The sequence below is a fragment of the Ambystoma mexicanum genome, chromosome 6q (genome assembly GCF_040938575.1).
Source record: "Ambystoma mexicanum isolate Mex_15411 chromosome 6q, UKY_AmexF1_1, whole genome shotgun sequence".
Taxonomy (NCBI): domain Eukaryota; kingdom Metazoa; phylum Chordata; class Amphibia; order Caudata; family Ambystomatidae; genus Ambystoma; species Ambystoma mexicanum.
The window spans coordinates 610,906,377-610,933,694 of record NC_090937.1 but is presented as its reverse complement, the minus strand read 5'-3'; the positions used below and the strand labels follow the sequence as shown (position 1 = coordinate 610,933,694).

The following is a 27,318-nucleotide window of genomic DNA, read 5'->3' as shown; positions in this document are numbered from 1 at the left end:
AGAGATGGTTCTCCTCACGTTTCAGGGAGGCAGGGAGGCTGTTCCAGAGGGAGGCCCCAGCCGAAGAAAAAAGCGATTTACCACTGTTAGGTAGAATCCGGTGCAGTGCCCTTAGGGACCACTACACACAATTAAGACTACAGGTGGCAATACAAGTTTTACCTTTGGTACAAGCCTGTACTATGTTAAAGTGGTAGCAGTAGCGGAGCAGCCAGGCTTATCTCAAGAGTATACGAGCAGTAGCAGAGATTACACAAAGGGACCACAATTACTGTGACTCAAGCAAACACTGACACAAGGTTTCAGGTACAAAAATATAAATACATTTATTTTTAAACCATTTGTTATAAACACAACACTTCTATTAATTCAAAACCACACTTAAAATACACTACAACCAACCAATTCACTTTGGTACACTCTAACTCAAGGTAAGTACCCTATGTTTTAATGGACCGGTGTTGTGAAACAAAAGACGCTACCGGGAATACAATTGCGATCACTTTTTGACAGTAATGACAGTTCGGTCTTACTAAAGAAACGCGTATCCGCGGCAAGAAATGTTAGAGCCAAAACACACTTAGCACCTGAGTTAAACGGAGAGAGTTGGGGGCAAAAATCATAGGCAATACTTTTGTCAAGGTAGACTGAATCAGAGAACACTATTTGACGGAATTCAAGAGTCAATAGGCCGGAGCCAGTGTCGAGTGGTACCGGGTTCCTGTTGTCGAGGATCACAGTCGGACAGTTGAAGATTCAACGTTGCCAGGAGTACTTACATATTATCAACAGAGGAAGCAAAAGTTATCAGAAGGACGGAAAACAAGGGCAAGCCTTGGAGGTGAAGAAACGGGATTTACCCTAATTACTCAAGCAGAACACAGTACCTTATTCAATGAAGAAGCTGGTGCCACGGCAGTTGTTCCTTTTGGTTTCCTGCAGACCCATTGTTCCTGGAGCTTCGGTGCAAAGGACGTTGTCTGGAGGGGTCTGCACCAAACGGATGAAGCCGGCAGCAGCAACGGTGAATAAAAAGTGTGCTCCTTAAAAACAAGAGAGGCTCTTCAGATGGCTATCCGGACCACTACAGCAGTGTGCAGCGATTTCGACCAAGAGGATCCTTTGGCTGTGGAAGATGAGCTGGTTATCCCCACCAGGTTCAAGGGCGGAAGACTCCGGACTGGATCTTCTCTGGTCGTCGAAGGGTAGGTAGATCAGGACTGCAGCAGGGCTTCACCGGGACGGGCTAGTTGCAACAGCCGTCTTCTTCTCCGCTTCTCTTCAGTTCTTTGTAGTTCCAGTGGCGACTGACTTCTAGCCCAAAGAGACCTGCATTTTATGCGAAAATCCCCCATTCACACAGCCTGGCTGTCAATCACGCAGCAGGGGAGTTGTCCAACCCGGACAACCACCTCAGCCAATCATGGCAAAGTGCGTCTTGGGTTTCCTAGGATACCCTGTGCAGGGGGTGACTACACCCCTCCTTCACATTCAGCCCACCTAGACACACAGGCGCCTGGAGGAGGGCTTCTTGGCAGAAGCCCGCCAAAAGACAGTGAACAAAGGAGGCAAACCTGGTTTGCCGCGCAAAGTAAAACACAAGAAGGACTTTAACAAAAAGTAATGGTGAAGAAACCCGACTGGAGCCAAAAGAAGTATTTGGGCAAGTGGGTTTATGTTCGAGGCTAATATAATAGCCTAAAACAATACCACGTTTATATAATATAATCGTGGTAGGAAATTTAGGATAGATACCACTGCCAACAGCCAAGTCTAAATGTTAAAAGAGCAAAACAATGCTCTAGGAGGTACAGATAAAAAGGCATACGGAGTAACCCTTTCCAGTACTCCATGTAAGATGGGGTGTACTGGTTCTGTGGTTAAATGACTAAGTAAAGGTAATGGCAACTTTACCCTTTTCTGGGGGACTGTAGTCGGCCTCAGAAATGGAGTCGGTGGGAAATCTAAAAGACAACCCTTTGTCACTGCACTGAAGGTGCTGTGTAACACACAAAAGAAGGGGACTTCTGAAGTGGTGTACTCCAGAGTCCACAATCACAAAAACAGGTAGAAGACACATGACAAAACATGGGTGAGGGTGGGGGAAAAGCTCACACTCTTACCAAGTGAAAAAAATAAACTCCAGAAATCCAGCAAAGCTGCTGGGGCACTCACTAGGTGAGGGAAATTAGCCATAAAATGATAATTCTCCCCAACAACCACCAACTCGTTGCTTGGAGAAGCGACTGACCCTGAGGGAGTTGGAGGTGGATGAGCGAAGAGCTCGAGAGGGAAGATATTTAGGCAGATCGAGTTGAAGGTATGGAGGTCCCAGACCCCAGAAGGCCTTGTGGACAATGCAGAGGGTTTTGAACTTAATCCTCGCCACCACTGGGAGCCAGTGCAGAGATTTCAGTCCTGGGGAGATTCGATCCCTGGGCTTGAGGCCAAGGACAAGTCTTGCAGTCCTGTTTTGGATAAGTTGCAGAGGGCGAGGAATAGAGGCAGGCAGATTGAGAAAGAGGCTGTTGCTATAGTCCAGCCTAGAAAGATCCAGAGCTCTGGAGACAGTGAGCTTCTGAGGAAAGTTGAGGAAAGGAAGAATACCTCAAAGGAGGTGCAGCTGGTAGCGTGACTTTTTAGAGACGTTAGAGATGTGTGGAGTCGAAGGTGACCCCGCTCCCACCTGTGAGGCTAAAAACGTCGGGAAGTGGGCCAAGGGAGGCCGGACAGAGAGTGACCGGAAAGGAGGGAGCAGGTGTGCTGATGAGAATCTGTCTTACTGGCATTAAGGCAGAGATCATTGGCAGCACACCACTCCTGGATAGCAGAAAGACCGTCCGAGATTAGAGAAAGAGAAGAAGTGGCGGAAGAGAGCCTAAAAATGAGTTGGACGTCCTCTTCATAGCACTGAAAGTTGGGAAAGGGAGCGGCAATACGTTGGGCAAGACATGCCAATTATTGGTTGAACAGCCAGGGAGAGAGATTATTTTTTTTTAAGCCTTTAATAATAATTTTGCATTTATATAGCGCTACGAACACTCATGCCTGAGCGCTGCTTATTGCCCACAGTGTGTGGTGCTCATTTATCCACCTCATGAGGATGAAATGCTGAGTTTGGCGTTGCCGGGATTCGAACCTGCATCGGCAGGCTCTGCACGGATGTCAAAACAAGTGCTCTACACGCTGTGCTATTTGACCAGCTAGCACATTTATTATTTGACAGTCATAGACATGGATCACAGTTGTGTATTACATATCACATGTTACGAATCATGTATTGCACTCTACAAGAGATATCTGGGGGCTTCTGTGCTGTTTAGACAGGTGTGTGCGGAATTGGGCCCAAATGTCTGTGGTTCTGTTCGTGGGAGAGGTAAGAGTGATAAAGCCTTCTTCGCATTCGTTCACATATGTCGGGTCTTTGACCCATGCTTGTAGGGTGGGAGCTAGCCTGGATTTTCAACATCTAAGGATGTTTCTTTTAGCCACTGCATACACCACGTTAAATAGTTTGCGTGTCTTTGTGGGAACCTTCCCAATATCCCCAAGCAGGTGCTTTCCAAAATTCAAGTATCTGTGGGCGTGCCCAGTACATGTGAAATTAATCTGTCTTTTCCATGTGGCATTTGGGATAGCTATGCGATTGGGCCGGGGAGAATCTCACTATTTTATTGGGAGGGAGGTGTAGATGATTCAGGATTTTAAACTGGATTAATCTAAGGTTTGCATCGAGAGACACTGCCTTACTGAGCTGGCAGTATCTGGTCCACTGTTAATTGTCATTCACAGGTTGCATTCCCGTTTGGCTTTCATTTGGTTACCACAGGGAGTGTGAGCCTTTATTGTTTTATAATGACGATGTGCCGACTTGAATACCCTTCGGTGACATGATGGCTTGTATGAATGGGTGAGCGACTCTTCTGCTGAGAATGATGGCCATAAATGTCGAAATGCTGCTCTCATCCTATGGTATTGTGGAGTTTTCGAGGGACAGTGCCCCAACTTGGTTAGGAAGTCAGCTAAAGGGACAAATGTTCTGTCCCGGAACATGTCCCCTAGTGTTAACTGACCCGGGGGATCCCAAGATATTCGTAGTGTTGAGTCAAATGTGGATGATATCCCGGGATAGTGCCATAAGGGGGACTTGTAAGAGATGGTAATGCCGAGTCTTTTAAATATTCGACACCATGCCTTCACGGTGCATTTCACGTGGTCTATGGATGAGGTGTCAGCGTAGCGATTTGTAAATATAACTGATCGGAGGTCAATGGGGGCGGCAGCGTATTTTTCGACCTGGAGATGTGCGTGGTTTTCTGCATTAGCAAACCAGTATCCTGCATATTGGGCTTGGTCTGCGTAATAATAAAGTTCAAAGTCTGGCGCGAAGGCCACCAGTGTCAAATGGTTCTGTCATTTGCCCCCAGTTCATTCTGATCGCCCTGTTCCAGACAAATGATGAGACGATGGATCCTAATTTGTTGAAGGTTTCATTTTAAGTAGTGATATGCGACCGTTGGTTGATATAGGGAGGTTGTTCCATAGTTTGAGCTTAGTTTCCAATTGAGTCATAAATGGTTCGTAGATGGAGTAAAGTGTTGGGTGGTCGGTTGCTATCCTCACCCCAAGGTAGCGAGCCGAGACCGGGGACCAGCGGAATCCCATTATGGAGCCTATTCAAGCCATCCGGGTGTAAGTGGTATTATTTCTGATTTAGAAGTGTTGATCCTGTAGCCAGAATACTTGGAAAATTGGTTATATCTGTCATAATGGGAGCCGGATTGATCTCCGGGTCTCGGATGTATAGTAATGTACCATCCACATATAGTGAGATCAGTTGGGGAGGGCCATTTATCCTGACAACAATGTGTGAATGATTGTCGTATTAGTGCCACCATACATTCAATAGTGAGAGCAAATATAAGTGGGGAGAGAGGGCATTCCTGATGTGTGCCTCTACATAAAGGGAACCTGAGGGAGAGGGTATGATTTGTTTTGACCATGGCAGTTGGTTTATTATATAGTAGTCAGCTGTAGCTCAGGAACTGAGGTCCAAACCCAAAGCGATCCAGTACCGTAAACATGTAATTCCAGGATACAGAATCAAAAGCTTTCTCAGCGTCAAGGGTGGCTGCAATCACATTGGTGTTGGGGTCCAGTTGGGAAATGATGGCGAATAACCTACGCAAATTCAGGGATGTGGATCTGTTGGGGATAAAGCCTGATTGATCAGGATGTGCCAGATAGTTCATATGGGGCATCTGTCGGTTCGCAGTGGCCTGATCAGAAATGTTTGCATCTGAATTAATTAGGGAAAGTGGGCGATAGGATGAAGCCTCCTGTGGGGGCTTGTTTGATTTGAGCTGTACCGAGAAGACTGCCTCGTGCAGTGATGGGGGATGGAGGGGGGGGTGAAGAGTCCCAACCCAGAGAGCCTCCTCCCAAACTGCCAGGAGTGTAGGGGTAAGTAGCTCTTGTATAGGTCTACAGGTAGGCCATCTGGTCCCGGGGCCTTTCCTACAGCAAGGTCTTTAATTGCTTGCCCTAGCTCTTCGGTGGTCAATGGGGATTCCAGTGCAGTGGCGGATGTGGGAGGTAGCCTGGGGAGTGGGATTGAATCGATATAGTGGGCTAGATCGCTTTCTGACACTGTAGCAACATTGGCATATAATGATGAATAAAATTCAGTAAACAATTGCATTTTCGCATTCATGGATGCCCCCCACACACACACTGGTTATTGGTGGTTTGTAGTCTTCAGATTGAACCAATCTAGCCAGTCATTTACTGACATTGTCCCCTTCCCCATACCTCCTGGCCCTGGTGGGCATGGTAGTATATAGGATCTCCCGGTCTGCTAGTCTGTTGATCTTGTGCAATTCTGATTCAGTTAGAGCTAAAGGTGACTCTTTGGGTACTAGGGCACGTGTGGGTTCTCTAGCGTCCGCAACCGGGTCTCGGTCTGACATAGGTCTTGGCGTATGGTGCAAAAGGCATCCAAGAGTCAGGGAGAGTAAGTGGCCACGCATCCAGATCTTGAAAGATTCCCATACCACTAATGTGGAGCCCACTGATCCCTCATTTCGTTTGAAGTATTCCTGCAGTTCCAGCCGCAGGGGGATTAGTAGTGTGGCGTTGGAAAGGAGGGCAGGGGGCAGTCTCCATTAACGGGGACCGTGATCTGGCGGTTCCGGACGGATCTCGAGTAACAAAGGGGATGTTCTGAGATGGTACGAGGAAGGATGGAACAGTTCATCGTGATTGGGACACAATCTGGATGTATGACCAGAAGTCAATCAGTGAACCGGAGTCATGAAGTGAGGAGTGAAAGGTGTATTCCTCGTCCCGGGAGTGTCTCTCGCGCCAGGTGTCTGAGAGGTAAGTAGTTCATGCATTGTATAATAGCGTGGGCTTCCTTGGTCTGAACTTGGGGAATACTGGAGGTTCTATAGTGGGTTTAGTATAGTGTTAAAGTCCCCGCCCTAGATCACCCTGGTGCTGTCTAATGGGGATATTAGTTCTACTATCTTGAGGTAGAAGTCAGTAGTCGACGTTCGGGCCATAGCTATTGACAAGGACCGTGGGATGTCCCCACATTTCTCCCCAGATAATAACATAGCTGCCCATTGAGTCAATATTTGATTTGGAAATTCGGAACCCTACTGAATGATGAACAAGAGTAATAACTCCCCTGGATTGTGACAAGTAGTTCGTGCCCAGTCTCGGCAAATGATTCCACTACTCTGGTCAGAGCATGAGTCTATTGTAACATCAGGATGTGTGTGTTGTGTCTTTTGGCATATGCTAGAATTTTTCTGGCCGTTATGGGGGTTGTATAGGCCTCAAACATTCCATGTAAGAAGTCTAATCAGTTGTCCGACCTGATTCATTATTCGTTGTCAATATTATCATGATTAGTAGTTCCACGTAATAGCAGGTAAAAAAGAATAAACCATTTTTGACTGTCAGTTTTTATATTTTTCACTCGCCCAACTTCCTCCCCATAACCCCCACCCTCACCAAAACTAGACCGTGTATACCCTACCCAGAGTACCCCTATCTTAAGCAGTGGGAGGCAACTTGCAAACCCATCGAAGAACACTGAAACATTTGAGTAAAGTGCTCTGCACTGTGCAGTGAGATCAAACACAAGGGACCTTTCTGTGGCATTACTTTAGAAGACTCTTCAGGGGAGTGACCATGGTGACCCAATAAGGGTGTGTGAAGTCTCAGCATTTGTTATTGGGTGGCAACAGAATGTTCTGCTCCATATAGGTTGCTGTGTCCTCCAGTGATCAGAAAAAAATGGGCTCTGCCAGCATGCTGTATCCGGAGTTTAGCTGGGAACATCATAGCGTATGGTATTTTTCTCTCCCGTAGGGCCCGCTTGTCTTGGTCAAAATTTCTCCTGGCAGTCTGGACACCATTCGAGAAGTCCGGATATATGTGGATTCTGGCCGAGTCGTATTGTAGGGTGCCTTTTTCCCGTGATAACCTTAGGTTTAGGTCTCGTCTCGGTAATTAAGTAGGCGGGCTATGATTGTGCTTGGTGGAGCCCCAGGTTTGGGTGGTGGGACTAGGGATCTGTGTGTCCTTTCCACTAAAAACGGGGTAGAGAACTGCACGTCTGGGAACAGGGAGCATAAAAGATCTTCCATGGGGATATTCGGGGATCTCTCGATCATGCCTATCACCCTAATGTTACGGCGGGACCGTGACTCCAAGTCGTCGCACTTTACTTGGACAGCTTTGAGGTTTCTCTTGATGTTTTCAATGTCCTTACCATGTGTGGTGACTCTATCCTGCAGTGTCCTCACCCGGTTTTCAACTGTGGTAATATGACCGCATTCTTTCTGCTTTTAGCGATGATATGGTGGTGCCAATGTCATCCAGCTTGGAATTTACTGCCGCAAAGCCGTCCTGCATTATGACCATATAGGGGTCCATGTCGGTGGTTGCAGCAATTGTTGCATGCAGGGTGGCTCCGGTGAGCATGCAGGGCCTTGAACTGGTGGTGTTAAATTGGCATAGGTGTCCAGGGGGCCCTCTGTCATTTCACGGGGAGAAAGTGGGCAATTCAGCAGGCATTCACGCTTTCAGCAATGGGGGGCTGCGTATACTTTGCGGATAGTCTTCTGACAGGAGGAACCAGGACAGGCTGTGTGTACACCCGTGTCCGTGCCTCCTTTTTTGTTGTTTTTGTAGATGGAGGGTGCACATGTTAGTGTTATGCTGTCCACGTACCTTCACCACTTCTCTGGGCGGCATCATAGAAGAGTTGTGGCTGCTTGGGCAGTGCAGAGCAGAGGAGGCATGCAGAGCTGCTGAGCCGGTGCACCGTGGTCCTTTGGGGAAATCCCCGGCAGGGCGCTTCAGTTTTCAGGTTGGGTCTGTAAACAGACTGTTTCCACTTGTCGTTAGTTTGTTGGTGCATACGTGCGGGTGCGTCTTCCTTTTGCTGTGTCTGATGATGCGCATAGTATAGTGCCCCCTGTATGGTCTCTGCGTCCCGATCTGCAGGCAGGATATGCAAGGTGTTGAGCGATTTGCCGAAGCGGGGTAGAGGGAGGTGCAGTGCTGCAGCGCCGGTATACACCAGTGTCTCCAGGAAAGTTCGGTGTGTCTCCTTATGTATCCAGTCAGAGGTTAGTCATCCCAGGCAGCGTTCATTACTGCCTTCTTTCAAGAATTCCGGCATAGCGTTGGGCTTTTTCACCGCCTTGGCTCCACCTCGATCCCGTCCTGGGCAGCGTCCCAGCATTGACGCAGCGTGGAAGGAGGGCGAGAGGAGTGTAGCTCCATTCCAGGGGTTAGAGTGCGTGGAAACTCGTCCAGTTCGATGCCTAGACAGTGTGGTGCAGTGTGGGATTATCGGGTCTTTCGGTCCCTTCGGTTTGGGATTTCATTTACAGGATGTTAGTCAGTACGGAGCTCTCAAGTTAGGCAGCCATTCTTACCGGCACTCAGCAGCGCCCCCACTGTCAAGATTATAAGGAATGGACCAATGAAAATGTAATGTGGTACATTCCAGGCTCACTTAGGTTACTTCTGATAGGTTTATTATCAGTTCTTAGGTTATATTTACAATTGGACAGAAGAAGGTAAACACATAACACTGACTCCCATCACCCAGGCAAGCAGGATCTAACTGCCTCCACAGAGAACCTCCACCATGAACATTCCAACTTTCACACATCAACATTCCACGTGACATCACCAGCTGCAGCACATACAGACAGGCACTATATAACAAACGATTATGAAGCTCACTAGAACAGGGGCTGCTGTACAGAAAAAAGAGACAAGCAACAACATTTGAATCGGTTGAACTCACAGTAATGATTGGATGTGTTTTTATTTTAAAAATTGACGTCATTTTTTGATGCTGTTCATAGAAGTAGGTCAAGCTACGTACCCTGTAGTATATGAACGGTGGTTTTTAGCCCGAGAAGAAGTTCCAGTGATTGTTCACATCCCATAGGAACGAAACATGTAGGGCAGGCATTAGAACATGTAGGTTTTCCATATCGAGAATTCTTGTATTTTGAATTAAAAATTGATCTGTAAATCACAATCTGTGGTTTTCAACTTTGAGCACCTGCCACTTGACATATGAATGACTGCATGAGAGTGGCTGGGAATGAATGATGCTGTTGTGTCTTGAGTAACAATCCGATGCATGTATGAAATTTTCTTCTAAATGTGTGGTGTGTAGGGGTTGCCTACTTCTGTAAGAATTCTTATCACATGACGTTTCTTGGCATAATATATTTGAACTGGTAACTAATTGAGTAGTATTACCTTTGCAAGTCGGTGGCTGTTCATAGAAAAATCAGATTAATCACAGTTACGTTATTCTGTATTTTGAAAGCGCAACAGTTGCGATTTAAATAGCTTTTTGGCTCTGAAGGCTGTCAGAGGCATGCCCTTGTTTTGCCAGTTTCTAGGAAAGATATCCCCTTGGGGAAGCAGTTCTGCTGCATCCCAACACTTTGCGGGTTGACATTAGGGCCTTCTGGGACTCCTGGTTATAATTTTTATTGTGGGGATATTGAAACAGTGGGCGTAGGCAAAGTGGTTGCTTGTTATATTGAAAGGACACTTTATGGGGTGTAGAGTGGGGTTGGTGTGCTACTTTGGGCTATTTGTTAATGGGGAAATAGTGCTGGTTGATATTTGGTAGTGTTAAGGTTGACAGTGGTTTTATGTGGTGATCAGTGGTTTTGCTTGTGGATGGTTCATTGTACATACTTAGTGCATTTGTAGATGATGGTTGTGTGGCTTGGTTAGTGGTTTAGCAGTTAATGGGTGGCAGTGGGGGGGTTTGAGGAGTGGCTATTATGGCTGAAGGAAAGCCTATACTTTGCACTGTTTGTCAAATTTTACAAGACAGTGGTTTGTGCAACGAGGACTAGGTAAAACATAGACTTTCTTTTCTAGCAAGCATAAAATGAATCCATAAAGTTGATTGGAATAGAAGTGTTAGTGGCTCAGTCGTTTAAATCGATGGGTGATGGAAGTGATACTAGTTTGTGTAATGTAGCATTTTACTTTTTTTTTTTCTTCTCAATCTGCAGAGGGCTGTAAACGTAGTATTTGCATCAGTATTCTGTGACTATTACCACTCTTAAACAGATTTTGTGCTCTAATTTTAGGTTGATGAGCAAACAGACTGCAAGATTCTTGATGGGCACTTTATCTCTCCATTGTCTCACTATGTTCCAGATGTCATGCCTTCAGAATGTGTCACAGCAAGGTAAGCACGTGAAATGTATCACATGACGTTGACCCCTTAATTATCTTTATTTTCAGACACCATCTCATGCACTGTTGTCATAGATGGCCTAAAGAACAGTTTGACTTCCAGAGATGGTTCAAGAGTTTCATTTAATTTTCTTCACTGTGTTTTGAGAGCCATCCTTCTCTCATACATATGCAGCAGTTCCCTGGCTAGCCCAGGTGTCCCTAACCCCAGGCTTCTACACAATACTTGTTAACCCATACTGTCTAATATCTAGCTTTCTACTGGTGAGGGCCTAAAGGCAAAATTGCCCTATCTACCCAACGCTCCCTCAGGAACTTCCCAGGCATGACCTACTCTAGCCCCGGATTAGTTCTTAGTGATATGGGGGTGCCTTCCAAATAGTCAGCCCCATTCAGTCTCCTCCCTTTCACACCTGTGTGCTCCTCTCCCTGTATCTGTTATTCTCCCTTCCAAGACCTGCTCTCTTCCCTGGAATTTCACCAACCGTCTCCACTTTCTCTCCCTATGCTTTCCCCTCTGTCAGCCTGATGTCTTTATCTGTACGATCTGTCACATATTTTGCTGCGAATACTCCCTTCCCCATGCTACTACTCCCTCCTCTACACTATTGCTACCATTCCACCCAACCTTTTTCTTAGTCGTCCCCCTTTTACTCCCCTTTCAATCACTCCCTACTAGCACTCACTAAGCTTGCATGTTCGCTGACTGCACAGTGCCACTTGCTCTCACCAATACCTCACATTGTTTAAAAATCGCCTCCACACATTGTCCTTCCTCCTGCTGGTCTCTTGGTCTGCCACCTCCTCCTTTGACCTCACTGAATAACCCACACAATCCTGTTTCGGGTCTCCCTACTTATACTTCCCCATCTCCCATTGGTCGTCCTCCCCTGACCAATCTAGCCCTCTTTCCCACCCGCGAGTTGTTACAGTTGGCAAAAGTCACAAATGGGCAGATAAACCCACCCTTTTTCTACGCGCAGGGCAGCTGTGCTGCAACCATGGCAGCCTGCAGTGGTGTAAGTCACAGTTTGTGTTTGGACGCATTGTTGCAACGGATTCCCGGGTAATTGTTGGGCAATTCAGGCCTGTTGTATGCTGCTCCGCAACCCTGCAATCTGTGTCCCTTAGAGGGGCTCTCTCTCTTGTTGAAGCCTGGCACGTGCCGCTGCCTGCTGGCGGTGTGTAGCTTTGATGGGCTATATTCATGCAGGTGATCTGTTTTGTTCTAGGACTCTTGAGTTTGCCTGAAATGAAAGAGAAAAGAGTGTCAAGCATTTGGCAGTCTGTGTGTATGGGGGATGCATTTTGGTATCAGTCATACATAAGCAGACACTTGGGGAAGGGTAGAGGAATTGCCACTGCCCCTCATCTGGGGTAGGACCAGCTCTGACTTTCACTGTGGTAGGCCTACTACCCTGGGCTCAAGTGGTTCCTATCCCCATATGAGGTCAGATTACTGACCTTGTCACAGCTATGTCTCGAGTCAAAATTTTTGGGCAGGGTGTGAGGGGTCAGAAATGTGAGACTGACACATTTTAAAGTGTTTTTCAAACCATGCCATTTAATTAAACCAAGATTGTAAATCCAACAACTTTCCTGCCCTACTCTAACATGGATTTCCCTGCCTAAATAAAAACACTCTTAACATAACATTTCTGGCCTTCACACTTAAATAATAACATAAAGAAGAAAGTATATGGTGAAGTTGTGCAGCAGAAGTGTGCAGTCGCTGAGGAGAACAGGAGAGTCTGTCTTTGCTCTCGATGGTGTGAAAGGGAGTGCCTCTACAAAACCCCCGACCCAGCACGGAGCTTGCCGCGGAGTTGTGCAGCAGAGGTGTGCAGTCGCTGCTGTCTGCAGGCTTGGAGGTTTGAAGGCCGTGAAGACTTGATCGCCCATATGTGAGCCACAGTAAGGTACAGTCTCGCTTTGTCTGGGAGTGTTGTGCGGTGCATTGGATGCACCTCAGGTGAAATCAAGAAGTGCTACAACTGATGTTTTGATTGCCTGGCGTGTTACAATGATACTATTGAGGACCCTACAAACGCTGCCAAGTAAAGTGTGACAAGGTGGCGATCGGAAATCAAGATGGGTCGCTAGCACTCTTGCTAGCTCCCCCCCCCCCCCCCCCAGCCCTTGAAAATATGTGGGGTGCCGGCAGCCCCAAATCAGTCAGGAAAGAGGGTGGCGACTCAGTTTCAAAAGACTTTGCTGAGGGGCGAGGTGTGAGTGTGTGTTCCGCCTCAACTCCCAGTTCCTCAGTGACGGGTAACCGAGTGGGACGAATGGAACGTTGGACGTATTAGTAAACGAGGAGGCGATTATGAACGAGAGACTTGCTGCTTTCAAATTGATAGACCTGACAGCTTGGGCAACGACTAGCATGGATAACATTGATAAGGTGTGGATAATAACTCCAGTAATAGCTGACCAACAATAGCAGTGGTAATCCTAGGATACCAAAGGATGTATTGATAAGAGAGAGAGGGACGCGATATCACAGAATTAAATGATTGACTTTCAAGAAGACTATGCTTATCTGGAAGATGTATTTACCCAGTCTGACTCGCCAGAATGTGCACTATTAAAGCCTCCCGACATTTCTGCAAACACTCTAAGGCAGGCATTTACATCCTCTCCAGCCCAAGTTACTAACATCCTAGAGCTCCAACATTCTGCTCTGGCAGCTCCACTATCTTGCCATATAGCCGGGATTAATACCACTATTGCTTGGCAAAGAAGGATGAGTGATTTCACCAATAACATCTGCTCTACTCCAAGGATTGCAACTAAAACCAATGTGGATCTGATGCTCCCCAAGGCAAAACGTCCCTCGCTGATGTCAAGAGCCGGTTTGGGGCCTCTTGGCAGAGTCTAAATCTACTCTTCAAAGAAATTCAACTGACAGTGCATCAGAAATGGAAAATTCACTTCAGGAGATGGAGAATGTGCAGGACTTTCAATCTTCGTCCTCCTCATCTGCCCACTCTCGATTGGGATATACTTTCATGAGGAATAGGCCTTTAAATGATCATCAATCACCTGCAGCAGTATTAGGCAAAATTCAGAATATTGTGATGGCAGCTTTGGCAGTGGCACTTAACCCCTTCACAAACATTTAATCCATGAATGAAACAATAAAAAACCAAGCAACTCTTTTGGCTATTATCCATACAAAATTAATATTTCTGGAATCCTTTTCGGGGGCAATCAGGAAAAATTCTATAGGCCCTCGCACTCGTACCGGTAATGAAGATCTTAGGGATTCTGCAACAGTTTATTTTCTAACCTTGGAACTTAAGAGGCAGGCGTTGATGAGAAAAGAAAATCCAGACACCTCATAGAGCACCCAGACGAGAGGAGGTCCAAAAGGGGAATTATTGATAATAGTCAAATGACAATGACCCCTAGAAGCTTGGTAACAATTGAAAGGCTAGTGCCATCTGGAGGTGGGTTAATCTTGAATCGGGAAAATGTTTTGAAACTGCTGCACTGGGCTCCCAAACTACAAAATATCGGCTCTGAAGATATAAAAATAGTCCTGTTTGTAAATGGAATCCACTTGGAATGTGTGACTCTTCACCTACGCTCAATGCTGATGGGAAATACTCTCCTGGAGCCATCATCTGGTCTGTCACCTCTTGGTTTTGATAGAACTGAAGGTCCCTACATAAAAACATCAGAGTCTACGGGTGACCAATGTCATCCAAAAAGATTGCCTGCATGGAAATTAGCGAATGACCATGAGCTGAGGCCAAATAAAGGTTGTAAGTCATCTTTCAACAACTTCTGAGAGAGATGTGACATCAATAAAAGTAACGTTTGGCTGTTCTAACGGCCAACAAAGAAAAGTGAAGGAGGACCACGGCAGAGGTGTGCAAAAAGGAACTCCTCTAGATTGGTCGTGGTTGGCCAGCTCCATGGCCCAAGTGAGTGGAAAGTAACAATCAAAATTCCTGGATTTCTCCCCTCTACGCCTGGACTCCTGAAATACAAGCGAATTCGCACATCTTTTTAATGAGGAAGGCTCAGTTCTTAAATGTATGATATAGTTTGGGGGGTGCAGGCACAATGGATGCCTGATGGGCTCTGTTCCCTGCCTGCGTTAAGTGTGGAACATCAGCAGAGTTGAAGTCTTGAGAGCCACCACATCGGCTCCCCGGACGGCGGAAGGCGTGCTGAGGTATAGGTGTGCTGTGCGAGTACCAACCCCCACACTGAGGTGGAATCGGGCCCAGATGAGAAGGCTAGTGTGCGCGAGGCAGGGAGTACATGGAGCAACCTGTGTGAAGGCCTGGCAAGGGAGGGCTGTGGTCATGCCGCAAACGACTCAGGCAACTGCAACAGAGTGCTGAGGGATAGCGGACTGGTGAGGCCAGAGCCGGGTGCTGGCAGACAGCCGAGGCACCTGGCAGTAGAAGCAGAAAGTGGAAACGGTGCCTCCTCCCCCACCCACCGCAAAGAAAGCCAGGAGACTGCAACAAGGGTCAAGAAGAGCCAGTGAGACGGCCCAACATTGGAGGACTACAACGGGGGACTCTGTAAGGCCAGAGCAGCCCACGCAAGGTGCCACGAATGGTGGCCACGCCCCCCCCCCCCCCCCCCACCAGCAGCATCTACTGAAGGCGCTGTGCCAGTAGATGCCGGTGGGTGTGAGCAGAGAGGGCCCCACCTGCTGCGAAGAAAGCCAGGAGGTGGCAAGGGCGGGCCAAGAAGAGCCAGAGAAGTGGCCCGATGCTGGCGGGCTACAGCAGGGGCTGTGAGAGGCTAGAGCAGGCCCCTGTGAGGTGCCTTGGAATGGAGGCCCCCCCACCGGACCCTCCCCTCTGTCACCATGGAGCCGGTGGGAGTGAAAGGAGAGGCCCGACCTGCTGCTGTGGAGCTGGCAAGGAATACAGATCCAGGGTAGACCAACAGCATGGTGGAGACGGAGAAAGCAGTTGACCACAGAGGAGCTGCAGGAATGACCCGGAGAGGAAACTGAGTGACCCCATCGATGAGCTACCGGTGAGTGAGAGGAGAGGGGGCCTCACATGGAGCCTTAGATTCCAGAAAGGATGCTGCGGCCCCCCTCTTCACTCCCCCACTCCACCCTCACCCCTAGAGGACCCCCAAGTGGAGAGCCTGACCTGGAGACTATTGAGACCAACATCAGGGGTTAGTTGGGCTGGAGCAGGGGGCCTTGTGGAGAGAACCACCACCCCAGGGTGGCACATAGATCTGAACACCCACACACCAGAGACGTCTGAGTAAATAGCGGCAGGAGGGTGTTGGAGCCTGTATTGGTGTAGTGCAGGAAGCCCAGAAAGCTGAGAGGGCCTAGGGCATAGGCCTCAGACACAAGCAGGGGGTCCCATCTCAACGGAATAAAACTGATGGGGAACGGGGGCGACTAACTCTGAGATTACTGGTTGGACATCGTGTCTGTTGGCCAAGGGGCAGAGGGAAGAGGATCCTCTGGACTGGGGAAGGACATCAAGGTGTGGAGACCTGTGGCTAGGAAGGGGGGGCTACGGAAGTGGGTAGGACAGCGGGTGTGGATGAGTTGGAGGGAGGAACTTGCACAATACAAATACTGGGAGAAAGAGGAAATGGCAACAGTAAAGGGAGAGGGTGGACCTCACCCATGCACCGCAGAGATTGCCACCATTAAAACGGACATAGAAGCAATCCTGGAGGAGATGAGGGGCATGAGACCCGATATTGGGGCCAAAGTGGCGGACTTCTCAGCAAGGGTAATCCCCTAGAGGACAAGATGGAGGGCCTGAAGGCTAATCACCCCATGTCCATGGTCCTTGAGACCCAGGTGGGGGCTCGCCTCCAAGAAGTGGAAAGGCGCGAGGAGGAATTCCGGCTCAAGGTGGATGACATCAAAAATAGAGAGCGGCGCAACAACCTTTGCTTCTTTGGCCTGAGGGAACAGGAGGGGGAAACTACAGCGGGGCTGGAGCATGAAATACAAGCGAGAGGTGGGTGAAGTACAGATGGGATTCTCCTTCACGCTCATCTTTGAGTGGGAGGGCGAGTGGCAACACATGGGTGTTATCAGAGGAGGACATTAAATGGGCCATGGAAGACCTTATAGGGCAAGTCCCAGACGGGGGCAGGGCCAATGAAGGGGAGAGCTTTAGCCAGACCGGTGAAAGGTAGACATCAGGAACACCACATGGTCGCTGTAGGATTCAAGGTGCTAGAAAGTTCCTGAAGCATAATAGCCCACCACTCAGAGGGGAAGACGCATGAGGGGAACCTGTGGGGGTCCAACAAGGTTCACTGATGTAATCCAAAGGTTGGCGTTCATGTTGACGGGTTCTCCCTAAGGTCCAAATGTTATTGGACAGGTTGTTTTGTAGGGAGGGAGCGGTGGGGCATTGGGAGCTGACAAGGAGATCTCACATTGGAGCGCCGAGTAAGGGGTTGGAGGACTCTGGGAGGGGGGAGGAGGGTGATGGGATTTTCGTGGGGGGGGGCTGGGAGGAAAGTGAGGGGACGAGGTGGTGCAGCATGTCACAGATAAAGATACAGATACATCTAGATGCATTGACTGGGAGGAAAAGGAGGACTTGGGCAGGGATCCCTGCCTGGGTGGTTAGGTCTGTGACGCCACTGTATGGGAAATGTGGGATCGCAGAAGTTGATGGGGGAACCAGAGGGGGGGCCGGAGGGGGGGAGGGCAAGGTGGAGAGGGGATGCAGGGATGGGGAGGTGGAGGTGGAGGGGGAGAGGGGATGGGGATGGGGGGGGGTCTCATGCAGCCAATTCCACAGGAAACAGAGGGAGATGGCTCCCACGACACCTGAAGGGGTAACGAGAACAAGGTGAAAAAGGGATATGGCTGATCTTCAGATAGCCACATTAAATGTCAAGGTGTTGAATCCCCAGAATAAATTGACAGGTAACATGTTTCGTAAACAGTGATTGGCAGTGCTATTCCTTCAGGAGACCCACTATAAACAAGGGGCGGAGTACCCAATCAAAGGTATGGATATTGGTAAAGTGCTCTGGGCCTCCCATAAAGACTGCAAGAAGGAGTAGGTATTCTACTGGCAAAGGCGTTTAACTTTGTGGTGACACAGATCAAGAGGCGGTTTGGGTGCCGGTTCCTGGGGGTGAAGGGCCTCCATGAGGGTTTTCGGTTCACACTTGCTAAGGTGGAAGCACCCAATGTAGGTCAGGTGAAATTATTACGTGGGATATTGGGGGTGATGGAAACCTGGGCGGACGGAGTCAGTGTTAGGGGGTGACTTCCACCTACTGGAGGACCCGGTGGTCTGTTGATCACTAAAGGGTGACGGGAGGAGGGTGGCTACCAAGGAGAATCTTGACTTGAGGAATCTGCGGCAGGACCTAACTGGGTGGACATATGGAGGGAACGCCATGCGGGCCTGAGGGGGTACACCTTTTCTCACCCCCACAACAATCCTATAGTAGGATAGATAAGCTGCTGGTTCTGTGGGAACAGAAGGAGAATGTGTGGGGTTCAAGGGTCAAGGTGATAACATGGTTGGAGCACGAATTGGTGGTTGGCCAATGGGAGATGGGGAGCCCACAACCGAAGCAGTCACGATGGAGGTGTAACAACATGCTGATGAGGGACCGGACAATTAGCGATTTTTTTTAAATTTATTTATTTCTGGGGAAGGAGATGGGGGAATTCTTTACTACCAATGATAATGCAGAAATGGAAATGGCAACGATGTGGGATGTGGCAAAAGCAACACTCTGGGGCCTGCTCATTGCGGAAGGAGCCCAGAAAAAGTGTGGCCTAGCCGAGACCAAGCTCCGGGGGCAACTGAAAACGCTACAAGCCAGGCTAGGGCAGAAATGAGGAGACCTTGGTGAACTCCTGGGCATGAGGGACAAACGACAAGAAGTGCATTCGATATCCACTGGGGAGGTGGTTAAGCGGATGAGGTACACCTGACAGAAATACTACGAGCAGGGGGATGCAACGGGGGCCTTCCTGGCAAATTGGGTGAGGGGTGACAGGGCGGCAAGGAGGATTGACAGGATCTGGGGAGCAAACGGGATCATGGTAGAGAAAGGGGAATACGTTACAAATCAATTTGTGGAATTTTATGGAGCGCTCTATACCAAGTCCTGTACTGCAGGACAAGAGGAAATTCGTTGATATCTGGAGGAGGTGGCACTACTCAGGCTGGCGTCAGAAGATGGGGGCAAATACTGGATAGGGAGGTGACTCGAGAGGAGGTGCTGCTGGCGATTCACAAGCTAAAGGCAGGGAAAGCTCCAAGGTAGGATGGATTCATTGCAGATTTTTATAAACGGTACCAGGGCCGCCTAGCGGGACCCCTGGATAAACTGTTGAACTCCATAAAGGGGGAAGGGGCAATCCCACCAATGTTCCTCTGCGCGTTGATCACAGTGATCCCAAACCAGGAAAGGACCCAACCAACTTTGCCTCATATAGACCCATTTCACTGCTCAATGTGGATGCTAAAATCTTCACACGGGTGCTGGTGTCCCACCTAGAGTCCTACTTACCAGGGCTGATGCATGCTGACCAGGCAAGATTCATATTGCAAAGGCAGGGAGAAGACCATATGCGGAAGACGCTCCATATTCTCAATGCACGGGGGTGGCAAGGGAGGACGCCCTACTATTAGCCCTAGACGCTAAAAAGCATTGACAGGGTAAATTGCGCCTTCATCGGAGAAGTCCTGGAGGTGATAGGACTGGGGGGGTGATTGCAGCAGTGGATCGCAGCCCTGTACTCAAAACCAACAGCCAAAGTAGTGGTTAATGGGAAAATGTCACAGGTATTCCAGCTACACCGAGGCACCAGGCAGGGATGCCCTCTGTCTCGCCTGCTCTGCACTGGTGATGGAACCATGGGACATGGGAGTGCGGAAGACAGGGGATCAAGGAGGGGACGGTTGGGGGCCATATGCACAAGATGAGCCTCTTTGTAGACAATGTCCTGCTGTATATTGCAGATCCGCTATCCTCGATGCCACACCTCATGGAGGGCCTGGCATGATATGGAAACCATCAGGCTGTAAGTTTTTTTTTTTTTTTAAATTTTTTTTTAAATGTATTTTAAAAACATAACTTACAGACTTGCATAAACATGTACAACACATCTTATATCATGACCCATTTGTCTGTTTTCCCCACTCCCCCCAACTCCCCACACCCCATCCCTGGCCTACATCGCACCTAATAGTTCAATCACCTCACCACTCTATTTCTTAGCGACGCTTTCTCTATTGTTCTCCATCTGTACGGGTGTTTCCTCCGAACCTATGGCGCCCCACTCATGAGTGGCCAATTCTACTATTAACTGTCTCCAAGCATCTACCCCCCACCCCATCCCCTTGTTCCGTGTTTCGACCCGCTGTTTCCTTCCACACCACAGTTTGTGTTTACCCATTTGATCAGATCCTCCCACCACCCCTTCACTGAAGTTCTCGCATGGGCCTTCCATCCCATCGCTATCCTGCATTTTGCAAGTATATATGCCAAATCCTTGAGCTTACTAACATATCTCCCTCTTTTGGGCCTCGTGGAGCTCTCCAGCAGGCAAGCTTGGGGGTGATCCAATATCCAGGGTGATACTCGATTGTGCTAACGCTTGGGCTACCTCTCCCCAGAATCTGCCAATCTCTGTGCAGCCCCAAAACATATGAACCAGATCTGCATTCATCTCTCCACACTTTGGGCATTGCTGTGCTGCTGCCTGGCCGAACTTTGCTATTCTGTTTGGGGCCAGATATGCTCTGAGTCGCATATAATTGAATCTGCTGTAAACCAGCATTTCTGGACACCTTTTTGAGGTACGCCATGGCTCTAGTCCACTTGCCTCTGATATTGGTTCCTGCAAGTCTCCCTCCCAAATTTGCCTCATGTGCACCAGCGCATCTCCCACCTTGGACATCAGTAAGTTCCTATATCCTCGAGACTTCATGACCACCATCTGATATATCATAAAATGTCTCTATCGTTTCATCTAACTGCATGGGTGCCCCGGTCTCTGGCCATCTGCGTCTAAGGTTTCTTAAAAGGCAGGAATATGTGAGCCTCCCTGTTCACCCCAGTGTTTATCGGTTTCCCAAACTCCCTGGGTAACCCTTCTTTAAGCATATCCATATCTCCCACCATCACCACTCCCTTTGGTTCCCAGTATTTCCACACATTTAACCGCAACTGCTCATCCACCCCTTCCAGTGCAATTAGCAGGATTAGTGGGGAATACGGTGTTGTTCCTCAGTAACTGGCAGGCCCTATGCCACATTACACACCCCAGCCTCATCAGCAAGGGTGGGCGTATTGCACGAGGGTCAGTTATCCCGTTCACTTCTTTCAAAAAGAATGGTGCGCTACCTGCCTGCAGTAACCGTGATTCCGATGTTTGCTCATCAGACAGCCATTTGGCCACAAATTGCAACTGGCTAGCAGCAAAATATACTTCAAAATTAAGCACCTTTATTCCCCCTTGCTCATACGAGTTTGAAGCTTCCCCATTGCTGCTCTACACCTCGAGTTAGGCCACAGAAAATTCCTACATTTACTATGCAGCCTCTTTAAAAACATTTTGGGTATTGCAAACGGGACATTTGCAAAATAATGGAGTCTCGGCAGCACCACCATCTTCAGCAATGCTGCATGCCCCATAATGGACAACAGCAATCTGGCCCTGAAAGACATGGAGGTCTCGATTTTATCCACTGCTCTCACTGTGTTCTGTGTATGCTCTGTCTTCGGAGTGTAGAGGAGGTCCCAAATAAAGACTGCAGCACCATCGCCCATTTTGAAGTACCAGGAACATTCACACCAAAATATGTGACGTATGATGAGCAAATAAACCAGCAGGAAGCTGCAGTAGGGCTCTGCCCAGTACCCATCAGGGGAGCAACACCTATTGAAGTACCAATAACCAGACAACCATGGGCATTTAGGTATCCATTAAGAAAACCCTACCAACAAATGAAACGAAATGAAGATTGCCCAAGTACTGTCCCGGAAGAAACCAAAAGGGTCTTAATGGAAGACGAATGGTGACGTCATAAGAGCCCGACGGACTCAAAGATAGAACAAATGACGAACCAAGAATGACACAAGGAGACGAAACGCCATGAGAAAGGAGATTGTGAGCTTATAGTGATAGGAAGCTATCAAAATGTAAGAGTTAAGATGTAAGCAAAAGGACTACAGTCGATCAGTTTACGCCTGTACATATGCTTGAAACGTAAGAAAGCTAAGAAAACAGTACGGCTTGCTATGCTTAGTAGAAGAATAGCGCGGCAAGCGCCATGTTTACATAATTTACCTCAAAATGAAGCACAGTATTATAAGTGCGTGTCCACTTTGCATGAAATGCAGAATCAACTTGGGTTACTAGAGGCCAAACAAGACAAGATTCATATTCTAAGCAAAATGAGAAGAGGCGGCTGAATCGAAACTCAGCAGATGCAACTCATGCCAAAGGAGCCAAGGTCATACCAATAGAAGGAACGAACAGTAGCTACGTCTAATTGAAACTTAACAGAATATCCTGCCTCCGAAAGGTCAACATAAGGAAGCGTAGGCAGGTGGCAAGCCGAATAAGAATGAAATGCACAAATCGAGAGAAACTAGGCAAATTCAGTGTCTGCATCACGTGACCATCCAAGCGAGGAGAAGCACAAGTTCACACCTACGCATGGCATCCACCCAGGAGGAGATAGCAGAACTTTCTCAGGCAGAAGATGAAGTTTCGAGGCCAACCACAGTAATACAATTCACATATTGTTGCTGAAGTGATGATTGATTGTAACCTTAATTGGAGGATGGCCAGGTAGTTGAGGGGGCACCCTGCACCTGGCTGTCCATTCTGCGTGCTGCTAAGCAAAGTGGAAATGTATGCATGAGGTTGGTGCCAACCCAATCACAGTGGAGCAAATAATCTAGGGTCCTATAGTTCGTAGAGCCAATGGGACGTCGTACTTTTGGTGACTTCCACAATGGTCATTTTTTTTTTCCTTCAAACTTTATTTATTGTTGCATAAGGTAAGCACATACAAACATTAAGAAACATTTCAGGAAATAAATTCCACACAAATTACTTTGCTTCCACCTCTGAGTTTTCAATTTCTGCTTTGTCTGCTAGATATTGTTTGTACCTGGCCCATATATTTCTAGGTCTGGAAGAGGGCAACACCAAGTCTATATATAGCTCCTCTGCATCATTTGTCCATAGCATATCACTGTCCCAATCTGCCTTAGTTGGCGGGTTTACATTTTTCCACTTCATAAGTATCGCTCTTTTAGCTATTAACAGGCCAAGATTAAGCAATTTTCGCCAAGTTGGATTCATTTTACCAGTCACACCCAACAAGCACAATCTTGGTGACCACTTCACAGGTTGGTCCGCCATTTCATCCAAAGCTGCACAAACCTCTGTCCAGTAATCTCTCAACTTTATGCATGCTCAGAGCATATGGTATATATTTGCATCCTCAGCACTAAACCTCTGGCACATTCCCAATAAGGCGGGATAGATTAATTTAAGCCTAACTGGGGTGTAATGCGTCTAGTGTACTATTTTATAATGTATTATTTTGTACCTGCCGTTGCATGATATTTGTTTGGTCAATTCACAGATCTGGGACCATTCATGGTCTATTTGTTGCCCCAGATCCTGTTCCCACCTGCTCCTGGCCGTGTGATTTCCTACTGGGCGCGTTTGCATTATAACTTTATACAGTGTGGAGGCTGTTATTTTCTGTGACCCCCCTGTGAATATATAGCCAAGCCCCATGTTTATCTCTGGCTCATTAGGGAAGGTGGGACATGCATTTTGTATTGCAGTTTTCAAACGCATATATTGTAGCTTATATTTGTTTGTGTTTCCCACCATATCTTTAATGTCTTCCCATTGCACAAAGAGCTTCTCAGGAAATAACTGTCCCTACTGGGCGATACCTCTAGAACTCCAATGCAAAGCCACCTCCCCATCTAGGGTGAACAGTGTTTGGGGGGTCTCCCCAGAGCGGCATACTCGGGTGGTATAACCTGTCCGTCCCATATATGTCTGCTATTTTGGCCCAAGCTGTGATTGTTACCTTCGTGGGGTCTATGGAGTTGTGGTGCTTGGGGGGGGGGGGCGTGGTGGTTTTATAGGTCTAGTCATCTTGTGTAAGGTTATGGTTGCCTCTCGCTCCCTCATATCAGGCGGGGGAATCCCGGGACTGTTGAAGATTGTGGCCCATTGGGCAGCGTAATGCGCCTGTGCTGTCAAGTAGTAAAGCTCTAAGTCAGGTTCCAACAGGCCTCCCCTTGCATATGTATTATTTAATGTCCTCCAACTCAGTCTAGGATGACCACCCCACACAAATGATACACACGCACTTTTCATTTTAGCAAACAGAGCACGACCTGGCCAATCCAGGACTGTGTTGAACAGGTAGAACAGTTTCGGTAATATTATCATTTTGACTAGGGCTATTCTTCCCATCATGGAGATACACAATAGTCATTTTGAAGGAAGGGCTTAGACCCCCACATGAGTGTTTTACCCAATCCCTCACTCGTTATCATATACAGATATAGCACCTATTATTAAAGTTACCTTTTCCTAACCAATAGAAATGCTTAACTTTTGAGTGTTGCACGTCACTTATGATGAATTTTCAGTATAAACTGTGTTTTGTATGAAGTTCAGTGGAGTTGAAGCGAGACGGACTATCGCATCACTGCCGATTGCCAGGACTTACGGTTTTTTGTACTTGTCATTAAACGGACTCCCTTTGCCAAACCATTGAGTTGTCCTCCTTGATTGGTGTTGGAGTAATAAATCTGCACCCCCATCCATCTCAAGGTGCAGCTATCTCATCTTAAAGTACTTTTGGAGCAAACCCCGACTCTATGGGCCGGCCAGGGGTTTCCTCAGTACAAGATCATGATAAATGTCCACCCCAAGTACCTAAATGTGTTTATCTCCTACTTAATTGATAGCACCGGCAAGACCTGCAGCACACACCCCCAAAGGGAACAGACTTGATTTCTGTGGGTTGATCGTTCTGTATGACAAGGCCGCATAGTGCTCCATCACATCCAGGATGTATTGCAAATTAGTCTCAGGGTGCTGCAAATACAGGAGCATGTCAGCCGCATACAATGAAATCAGATGCTACCCTCCCAGTGTGACTATGCCAGTCTCCCCATATTCCTCCCGTAAGTAGACCGCTAACGGCTCGAGCGCTAAAATGAAAAGCATCAGGACCACGGGCATCCCTGCCTCGTGCCCTTGCTTAACTGCCATTGTTCTGAAATAATTGTACCCGTTTTGACCCTCGCTATTGGTTCGTTATACAGCAACCTCCCCACTTGATGTACGTGGGTCCAATACCGAACCGCTCTAGCACTGCTAGCAGCCAAGGCCATTTGACTGAGTCAAACGCCTTGACATCGAGTGACACCACTGCCAACTGCTGTGTATTCCCTTGGGTACAATCTATTATGTAGTGTAGTCTTCTCAGGTTATTTGTAATATTCCTGTGTGGAACCTATCCTGTTGGATCCAAATGTATAAGTTTGGCGATGGTTGGCTTGAGCCTATTTGCCATTAAAGAAGTAAGAATCTTCCCATCTTGATTTAGTATTGAAAGAGGTCTATATGCGCCACACTCCGTAACTAGCTTATTTGGTTTAAGAAGGGGGACAATTACTGACTCTATCAAGGACCCAGGCAACCTGCCTGTGTCCAGCGCTTCCTTCAGCATTGCTAACCTTGGGGCCATGACTTCTGCCTTATATTCTTTATAGAATTAACTGGGAAGCCCATCCGCTCCTTGGACTTTGCCTGTTGGTAGTTCCCTTATCACATACTCTAGTTCTATCGTGATGGGGACTTCCAGCCTGTCTCTCTCCTCCATGTTCACTTGGGGAGATTAATCTGACTGTGTTTCCTCTATCGCTGACATGTGGCACTCCGAGGTTTCCTCATACAGTTTCTTGTAATAATCAAAGCATTTGTTCACTCCGTCCTGCGACTCGCACAGTTCTCCATCATTACCTACAAGTGCTTGGATTGTCTCGCGGTTAATCTCATTTTTGTAAAGCCAGGCTAACAAGCGCCCCGGCTTGTCTCCCACTGCATGCTGTCTTTCCACATTTTTCCTACAGCTAGGTTTGCTCAGCCTGTTCCAGTGCTACCGACATTCTTGTTGTAGGCGGGACACCTCCTTGGCCTACTCTAAGGTCCTAGCCCCTGCTTGCCCTATGGCTTCCAGTCTGTTTTCCGCTATTTGCAGTTCCTGTGTAATAACATCTTGCATCCCTTTTGATTTTGCAATAGCAGCCCCCCTTACCATCACTTTAAAGGCCTCCCACAATGTGCCTGCAGATTCCACACTGCTCGTATTGTGTTCGAAGGATTCCTTCACCTCTTTCCTCTGGTGTTTCCGAAACCCTACATCCTTCAGTTCCTCAACCCTAAGTTTCCATGTCGGGATCCTAGCTGGGGGGGGGGGGGGGGAACTGCCACGTGACCAGCAGAGGGGCATGGTCGGAGAGGACTCTTGCTTTATATTCAGCCTTTATGAACTCTGCCAAAGCTGCTTCTCCTACAAACACATAATCTAACCTTGTATAGAGGTTTTTGGGAGCCGTATATTGAGTATACTCTTCCTTGCAGGCACACTGTCCTCCATACATCGACCAACTTAAATGCTTTTGAAAGCGTGTTTAGAGCTTTAGCGGCAGGGGCTGGATGAGTGATTTTGCCATCTGACCTATCCATTGTCGGGTCCAGCGTACAGTTAATATCACCCCTCCATACCACCACATTAACTCTGTACAAGCTTAGCTTAGGGTATAGGGATGTGAAGTAGGTTGCTGTCATGATTTGGAGTGTACGTATTCTCATATTAGGACCCCTCTGGCATATGCTGAGTATGTTGAGCCCAAGGTCACCCCCCTCTCCTCCCGTGCCAAGGTATCTTTCTGTTCCCTGGTGAGATGAGTTTCTTGCAGGAGAGCTATATCTATATTTTGGTGTCTCATATATGCCATAACCCTGTTTCGAAGGGATTGTGTCCTCCCTCCGACGTATTCCTTATCTCCAGCTTGCTGGCCTCGGAAATTCTTTTCAGCAGAGGGCGCTGCGCATCGACGTCCGTCGAGTTGGTGTCCCTCGACAGCCACTGTATCGGCGCCAACGTCACCATGCCCATAAATAGCCACGCGCAGCGTCCGTTGCTCAGTTCCGTTTTTCCGCGCTTCGTGGGGCCTCGGAATATCGTTGCTCAGTTCTTCAGTCAAATATACTTCATTATTCCTTGTGAATACAGACTCGTACTCGATGGCTTCCTCATCCGAACCGACGACTCCACGGTCCGGCTTCAAAAAATGTCGAGACTGTGGAAAGAAAATGTTGTGACGGATCTGTTTGTGGTGCTTGGGAGTAGAGCAGCATTGTTAGGAGTGCGAGGACTGCATGTCCATGATGGCGAAAGCCTTGAAGGAGCGTAAGGGGAAGCTCGAGAGAGGTAAGGCAGTTAAAACTTCTTCAAATGTTTCCTCGGCAGAGTCGAGACATTCGTCTCCTCG

The 27,318-nt window shown here is 47.9% G+C and overlaps 1 protein-coding gene across 6 annotated transcripts in view; it reads left to right on the top strand.

Annotated features, from left to right (window-relative positions):
* Window positions 1-27,318, top strand: part of ABHD18 (abhydrolase domain containing 18) — a 1,329,419-nt gene that overhangs the window by 334,206 nt on the left and 967,895 nt on the right. For all 6 annotated transcript variants that reach the window (XR_011282243.1, XM_069631098.1, XM_069631095.1 and 3 more), the window contains one exon: window positions 10,656-10,756. Coding sequence is in view for 5 of the 6 variants with exons in the window: in XM_069631098.1 (XP_069487199.1) it covers window positions 10,656-10,756 (101 nt within the window). In the remaining variant the exon portion in view is untranslated. The remainder of the gene's footprint in view (window positions 1-10,655; window positions 10,757-27,318) is intronic.